This window comes from Salminus brasiliensis, chromosome 14, assembly GCF_030463535.1.
Source record: "Salminus brasiliensis chromosome 14, fSalBra1.hap2, whole genome shotgun sequence".
Lineage (NCBI taxonomy): Eukaryota > Metazoa > Chordata > Actinopteri > Characiformes > Bryconidae > Salminus > Salminus brasiliensis.
Window position 1 is genome coordinate 6,076,293 of NC_132891.1, and position 15,143 is coordinate 6,091,435.

The 15,143-nt window shown below is 38.9% G+C and overlaps 1 protein-coding gene across 2 annotated transcripts; it reads left to right on the top strand.

Annotated features, from left to right (window-relative positions):
- Positions 1–53: 53 nt before the first annotated feature.
- Positions 54–9,792, top strand: mtfr2 (mitochondrial fission regulator 2). 2 transcript variants are annotated; one of them, XM_072697059.1, is made up of 8 exons: positions 54–78; positions 502–602; positions 1,704–1,808; positions 2,840–2,964; positions 4,679–4,875; positions 5,148–5,445; positions 6,194–6,377; positions 7,984–9,792. In XM_072697059.1, exons 2-8 carry the CDS (start codon positions 531–533, stop codon positions 8,026–8,028), a joined length of 1,026 nt encoding a protein of 341 aa, XP_072553160.1. In that variant the 5' UTR covers positions 54–78; positions 502–530; the 3' UTR covers positions 8,029–9,792. The 2 variants fall into 2 exon arrangements, with proteins under 2 accessions (XP_072553160.1, XP_072553159.1); XM_072697058.1 differs by lacking the exon at positions 54–78 and having other exon boundaries at positions 462–602.
- The last annotated feature ends 5,351 nt before the right edge of the window (positions 9,793–15,143 follow it).

Sequence of the window (15,143 nt, forward strand, 5' to 3'; positions counted from 1 at the left end):
CCGTCCAATCACAAGCACCCTTGCTCAAACAGCGTTATTTGATTTCATTTGCACGGCCAGCGTGAGTAAGTTTGGGAGGTAATGTGAATTAACGTGTTTTCGGATTTCTTGCCTTTCTTTGTTTACTTTTCTGGAGGGCTGTAGTGTGCTTTAAAGCCGCGATTTGCGTAGCGGACTCTTTGATTAAAAACTACTGTCTATTTCCATGCTTGTAAGCAGTAATCCACCTGGACCGCTGAGATGCGGCGCTAGCTGGCAGTGTGCAGTGGTTCCTGGTCTGGTCTGACCTGACCTGGTTTGCACTGCGTTATCGTTAACGGTATATGAAGTTCACCGTGTATTTTTCGTTGCAGAGCTTGCAGGACGTGATGCGGGTTATTTGATCAAGTCACGTGTAAAAGCTGCTGCTGCAGTGTGCCTTTCTGAAGCTTTGCTGAAGCTGCTTCCCTTTCAGCAGCCAGCGCTGCAGATATCCTGCTGACCGTTTCATTGGCTCTCTAGGAGGGGATACACATCAGCTACTGATACAGATGTCTCTGCTGGAAGACATCGTCGAATTGATCAGATGTGTCCTCGAATATTTTGGTGCACCCACTGACATGGTAAGTAAAATATATTGTTGGTAAATGTTCATAATTAATTTTTTTTGTTTTCTAAGACCATTTGAAGTCTTTGTAAGTGTGTAAGTAGTCTCATGTAGATGGAGTTGTACTTTTCTGAGTAGTTATAAATAATAAAAGTTATGCAAATGAATGCATATGTATGTATATTTATATTAATGTATGTGTGTATGTCTGTGTGTATATAAGAATATAAGGTAATACGTCTATAAGAGTAATCTAAAGTTTACCTATGCACTTATGGATCCATATGTATCCAAAAAGTGGTCACTTATTGTTGACCAAGGTATTCAGCTGTGTACACACAGAGTGACCAATTGCATGGGATGCTTTGGAGCAATCATACATGGGCCTAATGTCACTATGCCCAAGAGCCAGGCAAGGTGGGCTATAAATCCCTCCAGCATTGGACCAGAGGAGCAGTGAACCTTGAGTTCTCTTGAGTGATTGGGCTTAATCTAATCCCTTGAGTTGGATTGGCGTTGTGCTTCAGATCTGACCGTTCCACATCAGTGACTGATATCTCTGAAGCTCTTGTGGCTGAATGTAATTAAATCTCCTGAATAATACCCATGATTTCAGAAGAAATGCTGCATGAGTAAGTGTCTACAGACTGCTCAGTGTATATTTAGGGGGAAAGCATAATAAGTCTTCTTATTTTCCCTGTATTAGTGTCTCACATTTAATACCTAATTCCTTTGGGTTTGAATTCAGCTCTTGGACTGCTTTAGTGTTGCTCACACCTCTTATTTCAGAGCTTTAGATCTCGAAAGAGAGAAGAATGGAGTCTTAGACTCTTCAGTTCCTGTGTTGATAGATTTTTGATGTAATAAGAAGTGGTACTGCTGTTTATAAAGGATCCCAATGCAAAGACATAGGCAGATACGGCGGCTTTTGAGGATGTTAAAGTCTATTAATTTGGTGAATGATGACCCTTAATTTAGACATCGGTTTACATTGTGTGAGATCATAAAAGCCTCTTTGGTGGCCATGCAAATAAGTTACCTAATTACCTGGCATCTGTTTTTGCTGAAATAAAGTCTGAAAGCTGATCCTAAAATGAAAATACGCTTGCCCCTGCAGCTGACGCCAGTATGGGAGACAACCTTGTGTGGACAATATCGCAGCATCGTTCGCATGATTGGGACAAACCTACCTCTGGCACCGAACCCTCGGGTTCATTTTCAGGTATAGTGAAAGATGAATTGATCTGATGTATGTACTGTATACCTATATACCTCTGTCTCTCATCATATATATACACACACTGTATATCCAAATGTTTGTGGACAAACATTAATCTTCCAACATCCTGACCGCACTAACCCTCTTGACGCTGAATGCAATCAAATCCTTACAGCAATGCTCCTCAAAATCTAATAGAAACAAAGTAACAAAACTAACAAAAACTATTTTTAATACTCCTGATTTCAGAAGAAACAATACTTTTGTCTATATAGTGTATCTCGTTGCTGACATGCAAAAAGCTAGTATCTCCATTTTAGACATAATTTTTAACATAATTAGAATCTGGTTCTTTACATTGTGTACAAATTGAATGACAAATGGACCAATTAAAATGCTCCAAAATGACTAAATAGACTAAAACAAAAGGAAAATCCTTTAACATTTACTTCCATTGAAAGGTAAGAAGTTTTTTGTGTTCCAGCAACAATATTACTCACTCGTTATACTACTAGCTATGTACCATTATCCAAACAAGACGTTGTCTTTTTTTTTGGTATTTTTATTAGTTGAGGAATCTGTTAAAGATGCAGAAATTTTAGCATTATATAAATAGCTCATCAGCTTTATATACTTTATATACCATCTACTTTTTCTACATCTAATGAACATTTTGGTTAATAGCAATGACCTCCTGTGTCATGCAAAACTTTTTTTTTTTTGCCTTTGTGGCAGGATTTTAATCTGGCAGTTGTATTGTATCCAAATTTCATGATGAATGGAGCAATAGAACTGCCAGAAATCACTTGGAATTAAATCTTTTTTACTTTTTACGTTTCCTCTACTGTAAAGTTGACATTTTGGAGATGCAAGGTTTTTGCCTGTGTACTGAAGTGCATTTAAAAGTCTTCCTCCAGTTGAAATGAAATATTAATAAGTTTAACAGGAAATGCTAAGAGCTACCTCTCTTTGTAGTGTATTGACTTGGTATCTGTTCAAATGTGCCTCTAATAAGTTTCCTTCTCTCTGCACAGATTCCTCTGCAGACGTTCAGGAGACATGGCCATATTAATGTTTCAGTGGATGCTCCTGGCATTCCTTCCCTGGCAGATGTGTTATATCTCGCAGAGGATGAAGGAGATAGCTACACTAAATTCAGGTAGTCAGGCGAAGTAAACAACATCAGAAGCTGATACTTTGTGCAGATTTCTTCAGTGTGACGTTTAGGGGGGAATTCAACAGGTTTTTCAAAATGCAGGCATGATTCAGTGCGTGGGATTTTAAATAAAGTCAGAATGATGTTTTATGAAATGGTGGGTTGTAGAGAAATTAAATGTTTGTTACTTTACAGTAGGGGTGGGAATCAGGATGCGCTACAAGAACGTCTACATCAAATCATTAAACAGTAGCCCAGACATCAGACAGTGTATTTATAGGCTTGTGTAATGGCTTAGAAATAGCTTTTAAAGGCATTAAAGCCTTCAGATGTCTCCGGTCACCATATCTGTGAACTTAGTAAGTTTTTTTAAGCATGGAGCTTTTTACACCAAACAACTCAATGGCTTTGTTTATATTTTAGCCACTTAATCATACAGAAATGTATAAAACATAGAGGAAGATTGTTAACCTTCTTTAAGTGCTGGTAGGAAACCAGTCAAAAGTATAAACCCAGTCACCTGTCTTGGGATTGTGGCTTAATTGTTTGGTTAAACTACTACTACTACTACTAATAAATATTTATTATTATTATTATTATTATTATTATTATTACAATAACTGAACACAATGTTGTCTCTCTGCCTCACAAGGAAGTCTTTTTCTTATTGATTGGATGAATTATGATCATTTAGAGCTAACTTGATATTGTGTATTTAATATCCTCAACCTAAAAGTGACTTCTGCCAACTCATAAAAGCATTACACCATAAAGATTGTCTTACACTGATTTCCTTAAAATATTTGACCCTAGCTTATAATAATTGTTGTGCTTTTATAGTACATATGGAACTGGCCACTGATCAATATTGTGTTCCTCTGGACTGTAGCTGGATTGATTTTGGTCTTAGTTTTAGCAGCAAATGTTTTGAGGCACTGAAATGACATAATGCATGTGAATTTTGTTACCTGTAATGTTAATGCATGCAAAACTGCTTCACATTTAACACATTTAACTGTACATGTTTTATTATTTAGCTGCATCTTTACCACTGATACTTATATGTACATTGCTTTCCATGCACAGCCTGTTTTATAACCCAGGTGTGTGGACAGAAATATTGAGACCCTTCTTAATCAGTGAATTCAGGTGTTTCGTTCAGACCTATTGCCACCAGTGTATAAAATCGAGCCTCTAGCCATGCAGTCTGCCTTTACACACATTAGTGAAAGACTGGGTGGTTCTAAAGAGCTCACTGAACTCCAGCGTGGTTCTGTAATAGGAGCCACCGCTGCAACAACAAGAAGTCTGCTGGTGAAATTTCTTCACTCCTAGATCTTCTACAGTGAGTGGTATTATTGAGCAGTGAAAGCGTTTAGGAACACTCGAAAGCAACTCAGACCACTAGGTTACAGAGCGGGGTCAGGGCCGAGTGCTGATCTAGAGAATAGTGCAGAATTCTCCAACGCTCTGCTGACTAAATAACTGAAGAGCTCCAGCTGCAAAGAGGGACCAACTCCATATTAATGTGTAGGTGTCCCAGTACTTGTCCATATACTGTATTATGTATATGCAATTGTACGTATATCTAGAAGGCATCTGTATTACTTGTATACTCTTGACTATAAATCAGAGATGATCAATATTTTCAATATATAATTCAAAATATAAAAAATAAAATCCCTAATTTTTTTGTTTGTTTGTTTGTTTATTGCAGGAGTGCTGTCCCACTGAACAAATGTGACTGGCCCAAGAGGATGGAACGGCCAGCAACTGCAGGCCAGGGCATCAGTAATGGGCGGAGAGAACTGGGACTGAGTGCACAGCCTGAGGCGCTGCAGAAGATTTCTGCGCTGGAGGCAGAGCTATTGAAACTACGAGCTCAGATAGCCATGATAGTCGCTGCTCCAACAGGTAACAGCCCCATCACAAATTAAGAGGCGTTCTGTTTATGTATTTGGGTGTAAATCTGTGACTGAATCAGAAAGATTTGTTAAATGTTTTGTTTAAAATTTCATTTGAACATTTTATTATCATTTAAATTACTTTTAGAAATGCATTTTTACATACTTTTTACAACTTTGGGAAATTGACTAACAATGCAGTTTTAACGTTTCCTGAGAATTTTACTTTGGCGGGAAAATAAAGTGCATACTTTCTTGTTTCTTCGCCTCCAATATTTTCAGCTGACAGTCCTCTCCTGAGTGCTCCTGCTACACCTTGTTCCACTCCTTTACTTGCTCCTGTCCGCACTTCCACACCTCGTTGTGCTCCTCCTCCTCCACCACCACCACCACCACCTCCTCCCCCTCCTCCTGCTGTGGCTAGCTCGCCTCAGGTCTCTGTGACACAGGTGATCAGACAGAGGCAGGCAGCCAAGAAAGACAAAGCAGGACCTTCAGAGTGCACAACATCTTCCTCCGTCCCTTCCATGCTGGACGTTCTGAAGGACATGAACCAGGTTAAACTGCGAGCAGTGGAGAGGTATGCCAGTATCCAACTCTTTGAATTCAATTTTGTCTTTTGTCAATTTATCATAATATTAATAGTGTTAGTAAGGATGTCCCAATCATTCAACCTTCGTCTCATCTGAACATCTTTGTTAATGTGGTCAACTGAAAGCATTGATTTTGTAGCTACTAAATTTGCCGTGCCTGGTGTTCCAGCAGCTTTAAGTGCTGAATATTTTTTATTTATTTATTTACTTATTCATTTGGATCCATAGGAAAATGAAAGTGTTTTGTTTCCAATCACATTTATTGTCATATCACATTACGCAGGTGTAAAGTTGAGTGAAAACATAGGTACATAGTCACTCACGGTAGTTAAACAGGAAATATAGAATATATACATGTTAACTTGCACTATACTATATTAAACTTGTACATTTTAGGTATGTATCAATAATGTGCATAGAGACTATTTCTATGCACATTATTGATGCATTAGTAAAATGTACAGGTTTAATATATATACTATTAAACTATTGACCCTGGATAAGGTGTGAATTTAGGGGTTGTGTGAGTGGGCTTAAGGGGTCTTTGCGAGGGCAGTGTGACTGAGCAGAGGTCACAGTTCCAGTGAGTAAGTTCAGGGTGTAGAGTGTGTTTGTATTGGGTGGAGGTGTGAGATCAGTGAGATAACTTTAACCTGACACACAATAATGTTAACATTATACATGCCTGCCTAAGATTTTTCCCCTGACCCATTCATATTCTGTTTGTGTTAACAGGTCCCCTGGAGGGACCCCTGTGAGGAGGAGAAGGAGCAAGGGTTCTGCATCTTTGTCAGACCCTGCAGCTCTCATTGCTGAAGCTCTGAAGAGGAAGTTTGCACACAAACAACGAGACGACTCCTTTGATAAAGAGAACCGCTCGGCCGAGCTGTCTCCTTTCAGCAGCCCGGACACTCCCAGAGTAAGCCTTTTTACACCCGGTTTCTGTCATCAAGTCGTTTTCTGTCATAGTACAATTGCATAGGGTTTAAGATAAGACAAGATAAGATAATCCTTTATTAGTCCCACAGTGGAGAAATTCTCATTAATTACCTGTATCTGTAAGTTATTCTATTATATAAAATGACTCACTGACTTTTTATCTTGGGCTTAGACTACATTTCACAAAAATAAACTATGCAGATATAAAGTATACATTTGTATATATTATATATTTGTGAAGCGAGTATAATCTTTGGACAGAACATAGCTAGATCATTTTGACAGGCATCGGTGGGGCGTGGAGGTGCGATTCTCACCATATAAAGCATTTTCATTGACCTTCCTCTCTATTTGGTGCTTTCCCTTTTAGGTAGTGAAGGGGGCATCCCCTCAAAGACCACATTACTGTGTTGAGAGGGGTTTCAGTTTGTGTTTGTGGGCAGTAATGGTCTTGTTTATTGTTTTGGCTTTTTAAGACCAGCATATCCAATTTTACTAGCATGATTCCAGGACAGTTTGATGGTTTTTACCTGCTCAGACCCATCAGATTCCATTTCTTAGTAAATATATAATATTACAGCATGAAAAAACTGCGGAATTCAGGATTTATATTTATTTTAATGTCATTCTAGTATACTGAATTTATACTGCTTTATAGTATGGAAGCACACTATTTAGGATGCATAGGTGATTGTTCTATCCTGGAGTCTGGTGCAGACCGATATCTCATAGTTCCTGAAGTTTTAACTTGATTATTTCTGCTAATGGAGGTTGGACTGTATATAATAATGCAGTTTATTGTATAATAATGTATAAGTCTGTATTTGGGGGGCAGTATTAGTCAGTATTATTTAAAAATACATTTTTGGCTGACTGTGAAAGGTTACAGTGGAGGGGAAAGGGGCGTTTGTAGTTTATCTGAGATGTTCTAGGCCCATTGTGCAGATGACCCAATCATCATTGGTCCAGGATTACACTAAATCCATGGCCCAGACCATGGATTTACAGTGTTGCACCACTGGGAGGTGCTGTTTTGCTATAGTTTGGTGAAGAACCAGCTTATTGTTTTTTATTCTGACATGTTGACTAGGTGAGACGGGTTGTACTTCACCCTTAGCATTGTGTCTGGAAAGTGAATTTATCTTCTGTTTATATTTAAAGTATATAGACGGAAGTATTATTGGGGCACCTGCCCATTCATTATACCTTCTGGAAATCAAGGGTATTTAAAAACACAGCTTTACAGCTCAATTCTAAAGGCATTTATACCCCTTAAACATGCTAATAGGTGTATGTGCTCCAGAGAGTCCTATTCTATTGCAAGGGCTTCTCTACGTATATCGTTTATATTTATATTTATATTTATATATATATATATATATATATATATATATATATATATATATATATATATATAATATATAAAGTGCTTTTGTATGCCGTATATTATTGTACTATTGTGTTGTTGTTGTTGTTGTTGTTGTTATTATTATTGTTATTATTATTATTATTTTTATTTTTTTTTTTTAAGCATATACTCATCCTTTTTTTTTTTTTTTTTTTTTTTTTTTAAATAAACTATACAGGTTTCACATCCCATGAGACGCGGTCAGGGGCGGATTCACCTGTGACCCTTAACCCACAGTTCAGGCAGGAAGTATGTGACGGAGATGAGTCTACTGAAACACCTTTGAAGATTTTCTTGCTCTCGCTTTCTTTCAGGTTCCTCTGTCTGATGGTACTTTTGTCTCCTTGGACGGGCCAAGGAGCGATTTTTATAGCCTATCTTTCAGCTTTGGGTCGGTTTTGTTTTTGTACAGTAATGCAGTTCTTACACTGGCGGTTTTGCAGTCTGTTAAGAGAGAATGTTAAGTGTTAATGTGAAAAGCCAGAACAATGATGTATTTATGAACTAATGCTGCGTTTATTACCAAGCAATACATTCTCATGGACCTTTGGTATGCAATGATCTTTTTGTCTTTTTTATTTGTATTTGTGTGTATAAATGCATTTGCACTGCTCAGTCTGCCTTCTTTCATGAAGCCAATCACTGCAATGCCCCACATAGGATATGTACATATTCATTGTAAATTAGTCATTGATATATGATTTGTTTGATTTTAAAGCAGCATTATGAACAAAATCGCATGTTGTAACTTTGGTGAAGTGGGCAGGATGACGCTTGCGAGGCTTTTTGTAGTCCTGTTTGTGTAAAATCCTGTAATCTTACTCTGCCACCTCAGTCCTTATGTTTGTTTCACTTTCAGATGCCAGGCTTAAATCTCTCAGCTCATAAAATGCATGTGTAAAGCGCAAGTCCAGCTTCCTGACTGTAGAGGGAGCCCAGGAGCAATAAATGCCCATTCTTACTGAATGCTGCTTTAAAGATCGTCTTAATTTTTATTTTTTTTTTGGCTTTAGTTTTGCACCGAAGCTATGGTAGGCTAATGTAGCTATGTAGCTGCCTATGTTAGCTACATTAGCCCTGTAGCTACGCTGCAAAACTAAAGAAGCTAAACTCCAACACCAAGCATGTCTTGATTGCTTGACTTGAGGAGGGCCTGATTCCTTCTGTTTGGTGATCTTGTTCAGACCCACCTAGTTAAAATCAGGAGCTTTGTCTAGTTATCAAGTTTAGGAAGTACAAAAAGTTATTGGGACACCTGCTTATTCATTGTGTCTTCTGAAATCATGGTTTATGCTGCTTTTGTTGGACTAACTGTCTCTACTGTCCGGGGAAGAAGGCTTTCTACTAGATTCACTTAGCGACAAGCGCCTTAGTGAGGTCCGGATGTTAGATGATCACTCTCCTCATTCCCAACTGCCCAACTTGTAGTATTGGATGGAGCAACAACCATCATTCCAGAGGACACCATTCCACTGCTTCACAGCTTAATGCATCCCATCATTTGACATTAGGCATGGTGTGGTGCCAATAGTTTCATGTTTGTTTGCTACATAGAGTCCTATTCTACTGGCAATACTTCACTTGCACATCTGTGTCAGCAATAGGTGCGGTCTAAAGTAGCTGAATGTCTTTTTTTAGAAGGAGTGTCTCCAAACACCCCTCAGTTCCCCACCCCTGATTTAGGGTATAGGGATGTTGTGTATGATTTGTGCCTTTTTTTTTGCTTTGTGGTGGGGTAGAACACTTGTGTGTGTGAGAGTGTGTGCATGTTTAAATGTGGAGGCGGTGACGTGCAAGTAGCCAATCAAATCTGGGAAATCATTCTTGTTCACTAAATCCATCCATTTCATCATCTAGCCACTTAGCATTAAGAGCGGATTACACATCTTCATCCTCATCATAAACTAACCTCAGTGCATCTCCACTGTGTGCTCATCGTTACAGCATGTGTCCATTAATAATGGCCTAATCTGTAATAGCAATTCAACAGAACCAACATGTCTGCAAGACAATAAATAAATACATTTTAAATGGCTGAGAGTGGGGATGCTTTTTTTTCACCCTCTTGTCACAGTATGATACATGGCTGTGCAGAAGTACAGTGAACTTTAAGTCATATCTACTGAACTGTTTTGAAAATGTCATGTTTATTAGGCGTTATTCTGCTAGTGACTAGCTCAAAAACATGTCGCCTGTGAGTGCAATGTTAAAAGCCATTTCGAAAGTGTTAGCCTCGTTAGCCTTCCTACCAAATGGGGTCAAATGCACTTGTATGATTTATAAGTGCATTTCCCACACCTTCTCCTGTACTTAGTAAGCAAAGAGAGACCTAGTTGACCTGAACGAAACATGCCAGTTGTCAAGGGACGCCCCCCTACTTGGACTCTCATAAACTTAACATGGCCTTAGGTCGTCAACGCTTTTGCTTACACCGATCAGCCACAATATTAAAGTGGAAAAAATCCTCTACAGTGGAAATTCATCAAGGTGATAGCAAGGTGTTAAAAGTGGGACAAATGGGTAAGCATAAGAATCTGAGACACTTTGACAAGGGTCAAATTGTGATGGCTAGAAGACTGGGTCAGAACTTCAGAATAAAGTTTCTTCAATACTTTAGGCAGGTCTTGTTAGGTGGTCAGCATCTACCAAAAGTGTCATGGGCGCTCAAGGCTCATTGATGTAATCCATGGAGGCCTCGCAACTTAAAGAATCTGCTGCTAACGCCTTGATATACCACAGAATGCCTTCAGAGACCTTGTGGAGTCTATGCCTCAAATGATCAGATCTATTGTGGTGGTGTTAATGTTATCGGTGTAAACATCTTGGCCAGGCCCCTGCAAAGCCTTTGGTTGATGCAAAGTTGTTTGGTTGATGCGCAGCCTTTGTGTTGGTTTATGGTTCCCTATGGTTGCTCTCCCTGTTCTTATGTTGTCTAACCTTGTTTCGTTCCCTAGCTTAGAAATGTTGGATGTGCTCCTAATGTTGCTGAGCTTCTCCATCCCTTTGAGTTCTGGATCAAATAAATAACTCAAATAAACACATGCTGCAAAGCCTCATCACGTTACACCAATATTCGTTATTGAGGAATACTGTGGTGCTCGACTGTTGTACAATGGTATTGTGGCCGCTTTAAAATTCTATCACTGCATTTTCCTCAAACAAGATCATACATGTAGAGCAGTAGATTGTGCTGTCACACTGCGATCCCAGCTTTACTTGATGTTCGTACAGCTGTTTTAGTGTGTTGTTGGTCTGAGCACCTTCACAGCTCATGATGATTGGTGTAGTGCTTTTGTATTCAATGTGCAAAAAAAATCTTAAACACCAAGGGTCCTACCGCCAGGCCTGTTTTTCCCTTAATATAAAACTTCTATATGTCTAATGGTATCATGGCTGGTAAATGTTATGATATCAAAAGGTCAATTTAATCACAGACTCAAAATATGCTTATAATGGAAGCCAATAGGCAGCTGCTTCAGCATTGGCCCATTGGCTTCCATTACAAGCATATTACAGGTCTGCAATAATGCAATAATTTAATATCATAATGTGTCAAAGCCTTCTTCACTGGACAGTAGAGACAGTTACTCCAACAAAAGCAGGAGAAACTCTTTTTAACACTCTTGATTTCAGGAGAAACAATGAATGAGCAGGTGTCTCAATACAGGTGTCTCAATACTTCTGTCCATATAGTGCTCATGTGAAAAACAGGTCTAAAACCTGTGTTTTATTAGACTTTATTTTTTATTAGACGTAATTGATGTACTATCTAGAACTCCAATGGTTCTGCCACCCAGCCTGTTTTTTGTCCCTAATACAATGTTATGATATTATGGTGATAGGGCTTGTAATTATAGTGATATCAAATTCATTGTTTCAACACAGACTCAATAGGCAGCTGCTTTGACATTGGCCTATTGGCTTCCATTGTAAGCATATTGCAGTTATTTAATATCATAATAATTCCCTGCCTGCTTTCCATAATATCATAGTATGTAAGGTAATACGTGTTGAAATGACTGTTTGTGGCAATGGACTGTATGATACACATGCAACAAACAACTATGTGGATAGAAGGCAATATTTCTCCAGCTTTGCTCTTGTGGGCAGAAATGTAGTGTTTTTTGGCTCATTATTGTTTGGTTAGCAATGGTGACTGTAATGCACCCTCTCCTTGACCAAAATACAGCAAGGAACAATTGAGTCACATTTGACCCATATACACACACAGCAGAGGAGTGTTACCCCGAATGCATTAACTTCAGCACACTTAAGTGTGTCTGTGCATATGCAAGACACTGGTTGTGAGTGTGTGTGTGTGTGGTTGGGGGTGTAATGGAATATAAGTATTGTGTGGCATCTGTTGTTTGTTTCTGTAAACCACATCCTTCCAATCACTAAAGGTTAGCATGTAGAGGATGTACTGGTCTACCAAGGCAGGAAATGGTTACACGCTAAAATCTGATTAATCCTCAATTCCGTCTCTGGGGGATTGTTTCAGCCGGGCTGCGTGATGGAACTTTCCCATTTCAAGACTGTTTTTCTGTTTACCTGATTATAGGCCTTCTTTCATTTTGGTGATGCACCTGTGAGTTCTGTTTCTCTCTCTTTCTCTCTCTTGTTCGTCCCTCACCTTCATGGTTTATCAATCTTACAAAGAAATGTCTTACGTGTACTTACAGTCATGTAAAAAAACAAACAAAAAAAACGAGGACACCCCATGAGTACCTTAGTCTTTTAAACATATTTAAACATCCGGACATATGATCTTCTTAATTTGAACAATACTGAGAGGTGGATGTAATATACCAAAACACATACAACAGAAAAATGTCTTCTAAGAATAATTTGGAAAATGTAAATAATAGAAATGTAATTTTCTTGTAAGGAAAAAGTTTGAATATCCCCAAATATATTACCACTAAAAATGTCTACAATTAAAAACAGGTGCAGAACATCAGCTGCAGACGATTAGAACATGGTTGGAGAGGATTATTCTGGAGGAGTCTGTCTTATTTAAACCTCAGACGTTTCGTCTGGTCTGCTCTTGATTGTTGGAGTGAGTGGTGAAGAAGATCACCATGGCCAGATCCAAAGAGCTCTCTGAGGCCTTCAGAAAGAAGGTTGTAAAGAAGATTAGAACAATTGGAAATCAACCATTCCACTGTCAACAACTGCCAACATGACCAGGTCAGGCCGTCCTAGCGAGTTCAACCCAAGAGCAGACCACAAGATGCCTTTAACGATCCTAAGAAATCATTATGGGACCTACAGGTAGCTCTCACCGCTGTTAATGTCAAAGTACAGCATCTAGCATCAGAAAGAGAGTGAAGGTGCACCATTCAACATCAAGAGCTCTGCTTACAGCCGGCCTGTATGGGCAGGTGGCTAGAAAGATCCGTTACTGAAGAAAAAAAACAGACTAGAGGCAGGTCTGGAGTTTGCCAGAGATGATCAGAGTGACCTATACTATGTGGGACCCAAACCTAACACTGACCGTCCCTTAACAAGCAATGTGAAGGTTATTTGTACTCCAGACAAATCCGGAGAGTTTCGTACTTTTGCAAGGTACTGCACTTGTGTGCAGTATATATGTGCAGTATATATATATATATATATATATATATATATATATATATATATATATATATATGGAAAAATGAACACGCCTTCTAATGAATGCATAAAGCTACTTTAAGTTGCACCCATTGCTGACACAGATGTTCAAATGCACACACAGAGAAGTACAGAAGTAGAGAAGTACTAATGGTAGTCTTCCCTGGACAGTAGAGACAGTTACTCCAACAAAAGCAGGATAAGCTCTTTATAAAAAACCCGTCAGAAAAAAACCTCCTCCTTCATTAGGAGCCTCTGGCATATTTACCACTGTGCCCAGCAGATGGCGCCAAAGTCCTACTTAGGTGATTTCACCAAATTGGTGACTATTTTAAGAAGGGAGGGGTTTTTCAGGGAAACTTAGGGGGAACACACACACATACACACACACACACACACACTCTCGTGAACTGGGAAAAGCCAGAGTGCCAGAGTTAGTCTTGACTGGATTTACATACCTATATGCACACATTTGCAATGCAAACGAGGCATAGTGATTTGGACTGTTCTGTGCTGCCTGATTGGGCAATCATAAGGTCACGTGACCCTGCCTTTGTTCATGAAGTGAACATTTACTTTGAATTAGAATTCCCTGCAGGAGGTTACTACATGTCAAAATTGTGTGTGTGTGTGTGTGTGAGAGAGAGAGAAAGATAGAGACTTCCCAGTGGCCTTCTGGGCACAGGTTAAAGAAAACTGTACACAATCAAACATGAGGTCAGAGGTCTACACACACGCATACTCACACCATATTATATGGAAACTGAAAGAACTGCTCAATGCTATTTTTGATCAGTATACCAATCATCTGTCTGTGTCTTAATATGATCAAGCCATTAAATGCATATACAGTTTTATGTAAAAGTTTTGGCACCCCAAATGATACATTTCAGAAGAACTGTGGAAGTCAAAATAAGATCTGTAAGACTCAAAGAAAGCTCATGAAAGCTGTCAGAGAGAACCGCTTTTACTCTGGAAGTTTTGGCAGACAAAATGACACAGAAGCACACTTCAGAGGAACTGTGGAAGTCCAAATGAGATCTAGAGGACTCCAGGAAAGCTCTCAGAGAGAACCACTCTTACCCTGGAAGTTTTGGCACTCCAAAATAAAACATTATTGGGTGACACATTTGTTTAAAATGTTTAAACATTTACGAATAAACAGCAATTGTGCTCCAGAATGTGCAGAAGTGTGTCTCTGTAGGGGATGTGAACTTATTTACACTTAGAGAATCGTGTAATTTGACCAGGGGTCAAACGTTGGCATAAGACTGAATGAAGACGGCTGTAGGAGCGATTAAATGAACTTTAAGTTTACTCAATGAAACTCAGTGAGGCGTTACATCCGATCGCACAAAGTCTACAGGGCCCGAACCCCTAGAATGATTTAATCTGCGTTCATGTGTCTATTTTACACTCTAAATATTTACACCCAACACAAGACTCTTCTAGCATAAGCTGTGTGTGACAGGATGAGAAAGTGCACACTGATATCACTACATCTGCCATGACTCATACACACACACACACACACACACTATACCCCTATTTGTTCATTCTATATTACTGTTATCAACTCATGTAGGCTTAATGTATGTACACGGTTTGATGTCTAATTGTAGGTGCATTTGTTTAAGAGAGAAAAATTTATATTTCATTAATGAGAGCTATTTATCAGCAAATACATCACTACTCTCTCTCTCACTGTTTCACTGTGTGCTT